This window comes from Martes martes (assembly GCF_963455335.1).
Source record: "Martes martes genome assembly, chromosome: 1".
NCBI classification, from domain to species: domain Eukaryota; kingdom Metazoa; phylum Chordata; class Mammalia; order Carnivora; family Mustelidae; genus Martes; species Martes martes.
Genome location: NC_137888.1, coordinates 149992587 through 150006466, shown reverse-complemented (window position 1 = coordinate 150006466; position 13880 = coordinate 149992587). Strand labels below are relative to the sequence as shown.

At 49.6% G+C, this 13880-nt stretch overlaps 1 protein-coding gene across 1 annotated transcript in view; it reads right to left on the bottom strand.

Annotated features, from left to right (window-relative positions):
• Positions 1-13880, bottom strand: part of SCN5A (sodium voltage-gated channel alpha subunit 5) — a 94627-nt gene that overhangs the window by 8874 nt on the left and 71873 nt on the right. The window contains exons 21-25 of the mRNA XM_080814901.1: positions 8913-9086; positions 5584-5706; positions 3382-3663; positions 1137-1190; positions 480-621 (exon numbers count right to left, since the gene is read on the bottom strand). Of these exons, the coding sequence (XP_080671027.1) occupies positions 480-621; positions 1137-1190; positions 3382-3663; positions 5584-5706; positions 8913-9086 (775 nt within the window). The remainder of the gene's footprint in view (positions 1-479; positions 622-1136; positions 1191-3381; positions 3664-5583; positions 5707-8912; positions 9087-13880) is intronic.

Below are 13880 nucleotides of genomic sequence, written 5' to 3'. Positions count from 1 at the left end.
CCTATCCTGCACCAGAGAGTTCTCCCCAAATCTGCTTTTGCAGGGTCCCTGTCTCCCTTTACTCTGAGGCCTCTCTGGCATTGGGAGGTGCAAATCCAGTCCCCATCCCCCACCCTCTCCTCTGTCCAGCTCAGCCACCCTGGACGTTCTCTCTGCCTAGCTGGTAGCGCTGGAGAGACCCCAGGCCACTGTCTCAATTGTGGACTGGGTGAGTAGTCCCAACCCTCAGCCCAGTTCTTCTCAGGAGCCTCCTGGGTCAGGTAGGCTAGGGCAGGCATGGCGTCCCTCCTTCCACTCTTACGGGTTGGGGGGGGGGCTGTTACGTCAAGGACATGCCCCTCTCCCACCCACTCCAGCAGCACAGGAGGAAGACCAGTGGTCCCCAGGAGGAAGGCAGAATGGGGCCAGGGCCAGAATGGCTCCTCAGTCCCCTAGTACCCAGCCCTCCCCTGCCAGCCCACGGGGAGCAGGTGCTCTACGCATCTTTTTCTTCTGTTGGTTGAAGTTGTCGATGATGACACCGATGAAAAGGTTCAGGGTGAAGAAAGACCCGAAGATAATGAAGATGACGAAGTAGATATACATGTAGAGGTTGTATTCCCACTGGGGCTGCTCTTCATACTGAGGGGGAGAAGCCAGACACAGGGGTCAGGCCTGCAGGAATGGGGCAGGGCTGCCTGGGCGAGAGGGTGTGTCCAGAGCGAGGGCACCAGCACAGGGCTATGTGTCTGCGTGTCTGTGCGCGCAGAGTGGGCCAGGGTGGGCGGGGCCAGAGTTCAGAAGAGTGACAACTGGGGGCTGACACTGTGACGGGGTGGGGTATAAGGACACAGAAGAAACTTGATCTGCATCTTTATTCCTTCCACCCGGTCTCTTCTTGGGTAAGGCTAAGATTCAAGTAAATTACAATGAAGTTAATTGGAAAGATATTTGAGGATTTGGGGTTCCTTGGGAGATCATGCAACTTTGCCCCAGGGCCTGGCCTGGGCCTTCCGGAGAGGCTCAACTGCAGGCTGACACAGGACACTGGCCCTTAGGGGGTGGGCTCTTGGGTGTGGGCACTGAGGCGCTAGCGGCCAAGCGTTCTGGAGTCTCAGGTGCCTGACTTGGCGGGAGAGGCCAGCATGGTTACCTACCCCCCTGGAGTCCACAGCTGCGTACATAATGTCCATCCAACCTTTAAACGTTGCCTGGAAGGAAAAGACAAGAGTACGAATCAGTGAACTTGCATCTATTGAGCTACGAGGGGCTCTTGTCCGGACAGATGAGGTCAGGCAACAGCTTCCTACGAGAAGCAAGCATCATGCCCCGGGCCCTTCAGCCATGTCCACATGACTGTGTGGTCAGAGAAAGGCCTTGTTCAGGGCTGGAGGCGGAGGGGAGGCTGGCTGAGCTCACACCCTAAGGAGGCCACGGAATGGGGTAAGAAGTTTCTTGAAGTTGGCTAGGAGACTGAGGAGGACTGAAGGAGGTCTGCCTATCAGATATACCTTCATTCCAGATTCTACAACGATGCAGTCCTACAGCAGGTGTCAGCGACAGAGAGGTGGATCCCCGTCCTGACCTGGTCCCCTCTGTCATGCACCTCAGAGAAGCCTGCGGCTTCTGCTCTGTGGCCTCTCAGGATGGCCCTGAAGCATGCCCACCTCCCCTCATACTTAAGGGGGGGTCCTTTTGCCAGTGGTGTGTTGGTAAGTGGCTAACAAACGGTTTTCCAGAAGAAAACAAAGCCCTGATTGTTGTGTTTGCCAATTTCTCTGGGTAAACACTCCCACCATGGTCAGTTTCAGGTTACCAACAGGCTGTTACTGAACACAGATGTGGGAAGAGACACATAGGAGTGGTGCTTTATAGTCTCCACTGTATGGATACAGCACATATGAACAACCTCAGGGGCATACGTGATAATAGGTGGTAATAGTGAATTTTGTTTTTAATTGTATTTTTTAAAGTAATCTCTACACCCAACATGGGGCTTGAACCCACAACCCTGAGGTCAATAGTGGCATGCTCCTCTGACTGAGCCGGCCAGCCACCCTACGATTTTGTTTTAATATCACTTAATGAATTATAAGTTTATAAAATCTGATTTTTAACCACGGTTTGCAAAATATCTGAAAATGCAACAATCAGCTCCCAGGAGCCCACAAAAGCCTGCTCCAGCCCGCTGCCCCAAGGCAGCAGAGGAGGTGGCCAGATGCCACAGGGTTCCGGTGTTGGCTGCGCCGTCCGCCCCAGCCTGGGCTGCTATGAAGATTCTGGAAGAACCTGAGAGACATGCTTGGTGGTGAGGCTGACTGTCTAGGGGGTCTCACTTTTGTCCTTGGCAAAAGCCAATCCTGCCCCAAGCCTCCTTTCAGGGTACAGCTGCCCATACAAACTTTCATGTCTGAGGGTTCTTCGGACACAGGCAGGGCAGATGGGGAAACTGAGGCTGCCCCAGAGCAGGCAAGCTACTTCAGCTCCCCGTGCCAGGAAGCCCTGTCTGGTGCAGAGAGGGCTGGGCATGCTCTGGAAACCAGCTGCTGGAGAGCACCCATGGTAACGAGATGCTTGTGACTGCTTTTCTGGCCACTATGTCGTTCTGTCGGAATGGCCTTTCCTTCCAAGTTCTGACATTTAGAGGGAAGTCTCTGGGACAGAAGGCTCTCTGGATTTGGCTCTAATCTTGCCCTCTAGGAGGTATTTCAGGGAGTCTTTGGAAAAAGCTTCCCCTGGGATTGAAGGGAGAGCTGGGGGAGCGAGTAGATGTGCATTAAATTTTCAGATGAGAGCCCGAGTGTTCCTCTGCTTTGGGGACTAGAGACAGGTCTCTGGGCTTAAGACTGGGGTAGCAAGTGAAGCAAGTTATGGTTCTCTGTGTTAAGTCTCTGTCTGCTGTCAAGGCTACTTGTAGGTTAACTTCATGCCCTTGTATCACGCTCACTGAAGCCCCCACCCTCACAAATCAATGGAAACTTTGGAAGGACTGGGTGGGGTCATGTGTGTTTCATAACAGAAGGCTGGAGTCACTGTGTGGCTAATAGTTCAGTCTCCGTGTGTCTCTGGTCTTTGATTTTTAACCTGTGTCATCACACCACCAAACTGGTAGCGTGAGGCTGTCAACTTGGTCACTGGCTGGGGAGCTGGGTCTACCTCAGTGCTGAACCTCCATGCCATGCGTCTTGGAGAATATGGCACCTGTTCTAGAATGGAAAATCCAGGGACTTGTCAAGGAGCCAAGAAGTCTCTGGAGTATCCCCAGCTTTCTTTGGACAGTGTGACCCTATTGTGAGGACCCAGAGGGGGCCCACTGTCCCCCTCCTGCCCACACTGTGGGTGAAGGTGCCTGTTGCTGGACAGCCAGTGGGAGGAAGGAAGTCCCTCCCCTCCAGGACTTACCACCTGCAGAAGGGCCAGGTACCCGGCCCCCACGTTGTCAAAGTTGACTTTCACCTTGGTCCAGTACAGTTCGCCAGTCACGTTGAAAGACTCACAGTCGCTCTTGTTGTTCACGATGGTGTAGTTCAAAGGTAGGTCTCCCTCAGTCTGGTTGATGCATCTCCCAAACTTCCCCGCGAAGAGGTTCACGCCCATGATGCTGAAGATGAGCCAGAAGATGAGGCAGACGAGGAGGACATTCATGATGGATGGGATGGCGCCCACCAGCGCATTGACCACAACCTCAAGTGGACAGAGAAGAGGCTCCGTTCCTGGGAGTGCCCAGAGTATATGTCCTTTTCAAGATGCGCCTACCCACGCCCCTGCTTCCCCCACTTAACTCCACCCTGCATGGAAGCCCTGATGGGGAATAAAAGGAGAGGCGATAGGGGGTTGGTGGGTGGGGCGGGGGTAGAGAACACACACACGCTTTTTGTTGTTTTTGCACACTAATGTCCGCTACAACTCCGGAAACTCTGCCTTTCCCTTCTGGTCCTGCCCTGAATTCATGACCTTCACACTGGATTTGCAACAGGGTCTTTCTAGTTAAGTACGCCAGCAGTCTGATGGGAAAGGGCCTCCAGAGACACACTCTCTGAGCTAAGTTTCTGGTTTGTTTTGGGGTTGCTGCTACTAGGAAGGATGGGTGTTCTCCCTAAAGGATGCCCCGGGGACCTCTGTGAAGCGTGTCTGGTGGGAGCTTCGGCAGTTCTCCAACATCGTGGTGAGAGCCCAGCTGGGAGGGCAGGGAGCTCCCTGGGCCTCCGTCTTCCTGGGAGCAGCTCTCTCTGACCCCGTGGAGCCCTGGTGTTGGTCTTGTCATCGAAGCTCAGAGCACCCCAGGGAGGCTTCCTTGGCAAAGGCATATGGTGGGCTCTGCTCCCCTGAGGGCCGAGTGTCCAGCCGTCCTGGAGTCAGGAAGGTGTTTGACTGGAAGTGATGCTGGTGTGGGGCCATGTGGTGAGCATGGGGCTGGGACAGGTGATGCGGACACATGCAGGTGAGAAGGGTTCCCTTGTTTCCAGCAGGCATGCTGAACAGGGTGGAAACCATGGAGGTGGCTCCATGGCTTACAGCCCCAGCAGAGGCACTCGTGGCCACTCGCATCTCCCCCACAGCCCTTGGGAATCAAATGCCCTTAATCCCAAGAGACATTGAACTTAGGGTGGGATGATTCACTTGTGAATGCTTTCCCACCAGGAATAAGTGACTTGTTTCCCTCTTAGGGGTGTGGGCAAAGTTTGAAACCATCAGCAAAATGGGGGCCGTGGGATGGGGCCTGCTGGGTCAGCAAGAGACACACAGGTGTGGCTTCTGAAGCCACAGCAGAACTGGGCAGGTTTTGTAAAAAAACAAAAAACACATGTGCACACAAAAGCACACACGTGTTTGTTTTCTTGCTATGTATTATGGGGTAATGTTTTTTTCTTGGTGAGGCTTTTATTTCATTTTATTTTTAAAAGATTTTATTTATTTACTTGACCCAGAGAGAGTGAGCGAGCACAAGCAAGGGGAGTGGGAGAGGGCGAGGCAGGCTCTCTGCTGAGCGGGAAGCCTGATGTGGGGCTTGATCCCAGGACTCTGGGATCATGACCTGAGCTGAAGGCAGAGGCTTTAACCCACTGAGCCACCCAGGCGCCTTGGTGGGGCTTTTGAAGTTGCCTTATATGCACATATTCTTTGGTGAAATTTGATGACTTAAAAAGTGCATAGGGCTCTGCACTTAGAAATCAGTGTGAAAGAGTTTGCTAAGTAAATGCCAACCGCTGTGTGATAGTGAGGGTAGAGCTGCTCCCTCCTTGCTTCCTTCACCTTGACTGGCACAGCCATGCTGCCCATGGCAGACCAAGAAGACAGCCTTTGTTTGCCAGGAGGAGGGCACACAGGCGGGCCCATGGAGGCAGAGCACACGCACAGATGGCCCCCGCCCCAGAGCAGAAGCAGGAGGTGGCAGGCCTAGGGGGAGGGGTCTCACTGCTCTCCACCCTCTGGGTGCCTGTGAGCCCAGCAGCACTCCTCCTAGAGACTTTGCACCCTGCCCCTACAGGCTGGGAAGCCACAGTCCCAGCTTTGGGCTGGGCTTCTCCGTCAGCCAGTGGACCCGGGTTGTCTCAGTGGAGTCACCTCCCACTGCCCTGGCAGGAAGGCAGTCACCCCCCTTACCCTCATGCCCTCAAACCGTGACAGGGCTCGCAGGGGTCGGAGCGCACGCAACGTCCGCAGCGATTTGATGGGGCCCATCTCGGCAAAGCCCAGGGTGTTGGCTACCAGGCTGATCAGGGAGACCTGTGGGAGGTAAGGTGGGCATGAGTGCCGTGGGGACGGCTCTAGAAATGGGTGGGGGGTCTCCCAGCCCACCTAAAGCAGGGCCAGTGTGAAGAGCCAGCAGGCTTTCCCCATGTCTACTCTGTGCTATTTCCAGTGGCATCATCTTTGTGGCCGCCATGCCCTTGGCTGGCCTTTCTGGGGCCAAGGAGCCTGGGGGTGAGACTAGTGTGCTTTTAGGTCTTTGCTGAGAGCCTGCTCTGTGCACTCACTAACCCAGGGACTTGGGATGCATTCTCCCTGTTCCACGGATAGAAACCCGAATTCCCAAGCCAGCTACTGTACGGAGGAGCTGGCACACAAAGCCTGGGCTTTTGGTCCCCACCGGCCCTCCTTCGAGTCAGATTCTTGGGCCTGCCCATCCCTCCTCCAAAGAAGTCTCCTCTTGGGAAGGAAGGACGGGCCTGAGCTGACTGTGAGCAGACAGACAATCCTGGGGCTCTCTCCCAAAGCCGGACTTTGCAACATCAGACATCCTGGAAGGTCTGATGTTGGAAGGAGACATGAGCAGGGACTCTGCGGCCCAGCGACCAGCTCTGGCCAGTCTGTCCCCTCGCTCCCAGCAGTTTGCCCCCATTGTCTGTGCCACTGAAGCTTGTGCACCTGCCCCACGCAGAGCCCTTCCATCTCAGCTGAGGGCCACTCCATCCTTCCAGCTGCTCAGGCCACAAGCTTTGGCATTATCCCTGCCTCCTCTCTGTCTCTCACACCCTCCGTCCACCCCAGCAGGATTTCCTGTTGGCTCTGCCTTCAAAATACATCAGAAGTCCAAATACTTCTCACCACTGCCACTGCCACCATCCTGGCCAGGCCACTGTCCTCTCTCCCCTGGACAGCCGCCACGGCCTCCTGACTCTTATGCCTGCCTCCGTGGGTGCCCCACCCCCCAGCCCCTGGGCTCCTCCAGTAAGTGGAGTCACTTCATGCCACTCTCGTGCTGGGAGTGTCGCAATGCCTTCCCACTTCATTCTAAATAAAAGCCCACGGTTTTCCAGGGTGGCGCCCTGCTCTGCCCCTTGCCGTCCTGCCTCATCTGCTGCTCTTCCTTTCCCCACTGATTCTGCTCCAGCTACTCTGGCCTCCTTGCAGTTCCTCAAGAATGCCAGGCATGCTCCACCACAGGACCTTTGCACTGCTGTCCCAACCTCTGTGTGGAAGGTTCTGCCTGGCGAAGCCCAGCTTCCTTCACATTTGCTCCAGTGTCATCTCAGTGAACCCAATCTGGTCAGCCTATTTAAAGCTGTCATCTATACCTTCCCCTCGCTGGCGTCCTGGCCCTCTTAATCCCCTTTTGTTCTCTGCATCTTATTTCTCCCTGGTACACGTCAGCTCCTAACAGAGTATAAAGCTGGCTTACTGGGTACATTTATTGTTCGCGGTTGCCTTCCTCCATGTAAGCAGAGGTTTTAGTCTATTTTGGTCCCTGAGATCCCCAGCACCTACAATAGTAGATACCCAATAGTATTTATTGAAAAAAAAATGCAGGGATTGATTCTGGAAATAGCCTTCACCAGACCCTGGGGCCTGAAGACGGCATTTCCCGTGCAGGGAGGGGGCAGCACGTCCCTCATCAGGAAAGCTGGATTCCAGCCTCCACTTCCTTCTCCTCGACCTTGGGCAAGGCCCCTTTTCTGCTGAGAGCTTCAGTTTCCTTCTCCACAGGCTCACTCTCCAGTCCTGGGACTGGACAGGAAGCACTGGACAGTCCCCTTTGCCCAGCCTCAGCCCTGAGTTCCTCAAGGGGGTGTCTTGGGGGACTTCCCCGGAGTCCTTGCAAACCGTCTCCTGCCTTCCCTGAGGAGAGTCGCTCAACGAGCCCGACTTCGCAAGAAGCTGCCAGAATAACTGGGTGAGGAGCCTCAGGGCAGAGCTGCCAGGATCCCGGGCCCTCTCACAGCCCCAGGGCAGGAGGCTTCTGGGTCCTCTCTTTCCTCTCAGGGAGGTTCTGAGGACCCCAGGCTGTAAGGGCAGCTAGACCTCCCTCCTGCTCTCTCTGCCCCCCAGATACTCCTCCCCCCAACATTAGCATCCTCTCAGTCACTGAGGTGATAGAAAGAGGCTTGAACCAGAGGCCCAAGGACCTGGATCTGTGTCTCCACGCACACTCTAGCCCAAGGAGCCTCTCCTGCTATGGCCACCCATGGGCTGACCTCCCACCTGGGCTGAGACCCTCCTCCCTTTAGCCTCTGAGTGGGGTGTGGGGGCTGAACAGAGGCTTGGGCCTCTTGTGCAACCATGGGAAGGACAGCCCCTGCTGGTAGGCAGAGCCTGAGGCCAAGCCTGGAAGCCACGGGTGCCCTCTGGAAAGCCCTTCTGGGTCTGCAGACGCTGAGCCATGTTCCATTCCACAGGACCCTCCACCACCAGGTGGTGAGCCTCACTGGAGCCCTCCATCTCTGCCTGTTCCCTCTGCCCTCAATCAGAGCAGAGGACATGCCACCTCCTGTCGTAGACCCTCCCTGGGCAGGCAGGAAAGCTGTGCCAGCTACCCAGTTGTCCAGGGGAGCAACCCAGAGCCCCTTAGTCACAGGTGACTGCACTCCTCTCTCATCCTCCCCCAGTAGTACCTTCTCCCCGACCCCAGAAGATCCTGCCCCTCCCTGCCCAGAATCCCTTCACCAGCCCTGTCCCCTCTGGCCTTTGGCTCCCTCTCTCCCCTGCACAGTCTTCCACCATGTGTGGACACTGAGGTTCTTAACTGACCACCTGTCTAGGGGACCTGACAGACACTTCACGACACACGTGGGCAGTGCTGGGATACAGGCTAGTCTGCTCCCTGACTTCTGGCCATCCTGAGGGGGCGGTGTGCGTGGGGGGGCACTCCTGCTTGGACTGCTCCTCACTTTCCCCTGTAGTGAGTCAAGTCTCCCCCGAAGCCTAGGTCTCCCCCTGCTCCTCTGTCTCTCCAATTTGGGGTTCTGATGGTGACACCCAGGTTCCTATCCCTCCCAGCCTGGGAACCTTATGGGCAGGGCCTGGGGCTCTCCTGTGATCCCAGATGGCGGCCTCCCTCCCCTCTGCATGCTCTGTGGCTCAGCTGAGTGCCTCACCTCAGCGTGCCGACTCCCACCCGCCCTGTCCCTCCGTCCTCCCGTCCCTCTGCTTCAGCTCCTTCCTGCCCTGGCAGCCCGTCTCCCCATCCCTCCCTGTTTCTGGGCCGCACTCACATCCACGATGAGGAAGTCCAGCCAGCACCAGGCGTTGGTGAAGTACTTCTTAAAGCCATAGGCCACCCACTTGAGCAGCATCTCCAGCACAAAGACGTAGGTGAACATCTTGTCGGCATACTCGAGCAGAACCTTGATGGTCTTCCGCTCCTCCAGGTAGATGTCCTCAAAGGCCTACGGATCAGGCCGGACAAGGGGGACATGACGTTCCACCACCCATCCCACCCTTGGAGAGACTTCATCTCTAACAGGGGGCGCTGCCCAGGAGGGCAGGAGCAGACCCCCTGGTGGAAGGGCCCCTCGGAGGTCACACTGGACTAGAACAGCATTGCTCTCCTGGCTCATGAAATGATCTCACGCCGTATGAGGACAACAAAGCACAGTGTGTGGTGAGAACGCTTCATGCTGGAGAGTGAGGCTCAATTCTGAGCTAGTGTATCTCTCGAAAACTTACTGATCTCCCGGGTTAACACGGAGACTGTGTGTAGGAGCAGCTCAGGGCTTCCTGCTGCAAACCCCACCAACCCTCCTTTTGTTGCCATTTTGCTATGTGTTTGATGCAGCTACCTACTTTTCATAGGACACAAAACTGGTGTCCAATGATAACAATCATTAAAAGTCCCCCTTTACAAAGAGTTTATGGAAACACACAAAAACCAGGGAGAGCTGATCGAAAGCAAAATCTCCCGTAAATGCTAGCGAAGGCAGTTTGTCAGTAAGAACAAGACCAGGTATCCTGGGGAGCCCAAAGCTCCTGCAACCCTCAGAATCCAGGAGTCAAGAGTTTCTAAGATGCTAGCAGGGGTCTTTCTCCACCTCGTTTCTGCCTCAACCTGAATTCCTGAGCCAACGGAAGAACTCTGCCGGCTCCCAAGTGCCCTCTGGTACCTCCTGTCCTGATCTGTACCCGGGCCTCTCAAGCCACCTCTCCCCACCCACAGTGTGCTTGGAGACTCCCTGGCTAGGCAACTGAACACGTCACCGGGGGCCCAGGGGAGTCACCTCTGCTTGTCACTATGGGCCTCCCTGCCAGCCTGCAGGGCCCGCATGAGCCACAGCGGCCCGGGTGGTCCATGCCGTCGGCCCCGACGTGCACTACCCAGGCATATGTGTGGCTAATCAGTCAGTGTAGACAGCATGGCAGGATAATTCAGGTTCCTAAAATGGACTCTGGGAGTTGTTCAAGACAAAAAGTAGGTGGGTTTTTTTTTCTCACTATAAAAATGTGTGCACAAAATATTAAATATAGACATTATAAAAAAGAACAGAACACAGCTCTGATTTCATGACATTATAGTAACCACTGCTAATATTTAGGGCAAAACTCTTTCTGACACTATTTGTGTGTGTATACGAGGACACAGTTTCCTAAGATAAACTGTTTTGCTTTTAAATTTCTTTTCCACTAAACAATCTTTTGAGTGTTTATCTACTCTATAATGTGAACACATGTGATATGTAGTATTCTTTTAAAAGACTGCATAATATTTTATTATTTGCATATATCCTTGTGTTTTTAGCCCAAACTCCTATTAATGAACATTTCAGTGGTTTCCGATTTCTCACTAGTAGACACAACACTGCAGTGAGCAGTGTGTCTGATTATCTGTTCGGGATAAATTTCTAGAACTGTGATGCCAGGTCAAGGGTGTATTTTGGGTACAGATTGGGAATAGGATTTCCGGCTGGGGACACCGACAGACACTCCCTCCAGAGTGCACCAAGTTGGCTCTTTCCTCACCACTCCCCAGACTGTGGTGGGGTTTCTCCTTTGTCACTCTTCCCAGCCTAAAGAATGAAAGTTGTATTTTGTTACATTTTAATTATTTTATTACGAGTAATGCTGACATCATTTCCTTGGATGTCTGCAGTATTCCTTTTGCAAACTGCCTGTGCCTCTTTGTCTAATTTTTTTTTTTTTTACTTGAGTATCTGGTTTAATCAGAGATGTTAACTGTTTTATACACTCCATCCCAGTTGTGTGCCTTTAAATCTTGTTTACTTTTTCCACTGATTGATGAATGGACAAAGAAGATGTGGTATGTATGTGCAATGGAGTATTACTCAGTCACCAAAAAGAACAAAATCTTGCCATTTGCCATGATGTGGACAGAGCTAGAGAGTATTATGCTAAGTGAAATAAATCGGTCAGAGAAAGACAAGTACCATACAATTTCACTCATTTGTGGAATTTAAGAAACACAACAGATAAACATAGGGGGGGAAGGGAGAGGTAAACCAGGAAATGGGCTCTTAATGATAGAGAACTAACTGAGGGTTGATGGAGGGAGGTGGGCAGGGGATGGGCTTAATAGGTGGATGGGTATGAAGGTGGGGGCGTGGCAAGCACTGGGTGTTGCATGTAAGCGATGAATCACTAAAGTCTACTCCGGAAACTAATATTACAGTGTGTATTAACCAACTGGAATTTAAATAAAAACTTGAGGGGCGCCTGGGTGGCTCAGTGGGTTAAGCCTCTGCCTTCAGCTCAGGTCACGATCTCAGGGTCCTGGAATAAAGCCCCGCATCAGGCTCTCTGCTCAGTGGGGAGCCTGCTTCCCCCCTCTCTCTGCCTGCCTCTTTGCCTACTTGTGATATCTCTTTGTCAAATAAATAAATAAAATCTTAAAATAAAATAAAATAAAATAAAAAAAAACTTGGAAAAGAAAACTAAATAAATTCAACCTATTAAAAAAAATCTTGTTTACTTTTGTTTACCATACTGGATTTTCACACTTTACCTTCATTTGTTATTATATCATTTAATAGAATTACATCATTTATTATCATTTTCACCTAGTAAAACTTTCAGTGTCATGTTAAGAAAGCCCTTACCTAGTCTAAGGCTAGAGGGAAAAAATGACGCTTCTTTTCTTCTTTTTAGTCTTTTGAACTTTCATTATTTTATGTTACAGTTTTAAAAATCCAATATATTTTGGTGAATAGCAAATATCCATTTTATTTTTTTTTCAGAGTAGCTTGTCACCATTACAACACTTTATTAGTGGATTAGAAGTCAACTTTACCATGTAAACTACATTTCTATACTTACTTAAGTCCACTGGACCTCTCTGTGTGCTTTTATTGCTCTCTCTCTGCTCCTGAATTAGTATGAATTCTCCTGGCCATTTTTAGTAATTTTCAAGATAAAATTAGCAATGTTTTGTCAAATTCCTTTTAAAAATGTTGCAAATTTATTGTTACTGCACTGAATTTATTAACTGCATTAGGACCTAATATGGAGTTCCCCTACCCAAGACCAGAGTATATTTATAGTATACTTATTGGTCTGTCTTCTTTTACAGTGCTTAGCAAAGTTTTAGAGTTTTCTGCATGTACCTCTTACAACATCTCATGTCATATTTATTCCCTGTTATTTTGTGCTTACAATGTCTGGCAAATAAGGACTATTCCAGAAATGTTACTTACAACTAAATTGTTTCTGATAGCATTAAAACAACCACAGGAACAATTCTTTGGGTATTTATTTTATAACTGGCCACATAATATTTTTAATAGGTTTTAAAATATTTCTAGCAATCATTATCTACAAGTAATGCTACAGTTCTATGTATTTCTATTATTTTAACTGATTTTATACTTTATTTACATCAATACTTCTATTTTCCAATTTTTACTTTGTATGTTTACTTTTCTTGATTAATTGCACTGGCTAGTACTTCAAGATTATTATTCAATAATGGAACTACAGCTAAAACGTAGTTAAAGCAACCTTTTCTTACTCCTGACTTTCATAAAAATGTTTCAAGTGCTTTACTACTAATGATATAATAGAAGTTAATTTGAACAAATTTTTCACTAAGGAAATATATTTCATTTCTACTCTTACTAGAGTTTTAAAAATCAGGTATGCATTGAGATAATTATATTTTTTTCATCTCTGTCCTATTCATATACATAGATACCCTAGTATGGCATCATTCTGCCATTTTAGAATATACCTGGTATGACTTATTTAATTTTTAAAATATATCGCTGGTTCTTATCTGCATGTATTTCAGATTTTTGCAATACTACTCATAAATATGGCGTATGAAAACTAATTCATGGTTTTCCTGTTGGTATACCTGAGGTTTTAAAAATCAGCATTATTTAGCTTGCATAAAAAGGATGTGCAGACTTTCCAACTTTCTTCATACACTAGAACATTTTAAACAGGATTGGAATTATTTTCTTCCTTGGGAATGCAAAAGAACCCATCCTTGGAGATGTGAGAGATCAGAATTAGCTAACTGGTTTATTTATTTTATTAACTTTTCAAGGCATCAGCTTTGGAATTTCATATCAGTTTTATTACTTATTTTTAATTGATTAATTTGTTTTAAAAATTTTATTAATTATTTTCTTGTTGTTCTTAAGAATATTTTGTTGCTACATCTGTAATTTCTTGAGTTAAATAATTAATTTGCATTCTTTCTATTTATTAATAAAAGTGTTTAAGTCTATGAATTCTCCTCTTTCTTTTTTTTTTTTTTTCCAGGTTAGGCTCCATATCCAGTGTAGAACCCAACATGGATGGGACTTGAACTCATGACCCTGAGATCAAGACTTGAGTTGAGATCAAGAATGGGATGCTTAACTGACTGAGCCACCCAGGCGCCCCTATGTATTCTCCTCTTATTACAACTTTGGCTGCATTCTACAAGCGATACTCTCAATATTATTATTTTCTAGTTTTTTATTCCCCAGCCAGTTTTTTTTCTCTACCTCTAATTTTCCTTTCTTACTTTTCTAGATCTTAAGTGGACAGAATTGGTTGAATCATAATCTTTGACTTACAAAACACTGTCATCTTTGGCCCATGAGTAGCCTTTGTATTTTATTTATTTGCTTACTTTTTAATATAATGAACACCCATGAATGTACCATCCAACTATTTTCTGTTTGATCCACAGTTTAAGAATGACTTTTACACATCTAAGGATTGTTTTTGTTGTTGTTTTTTAA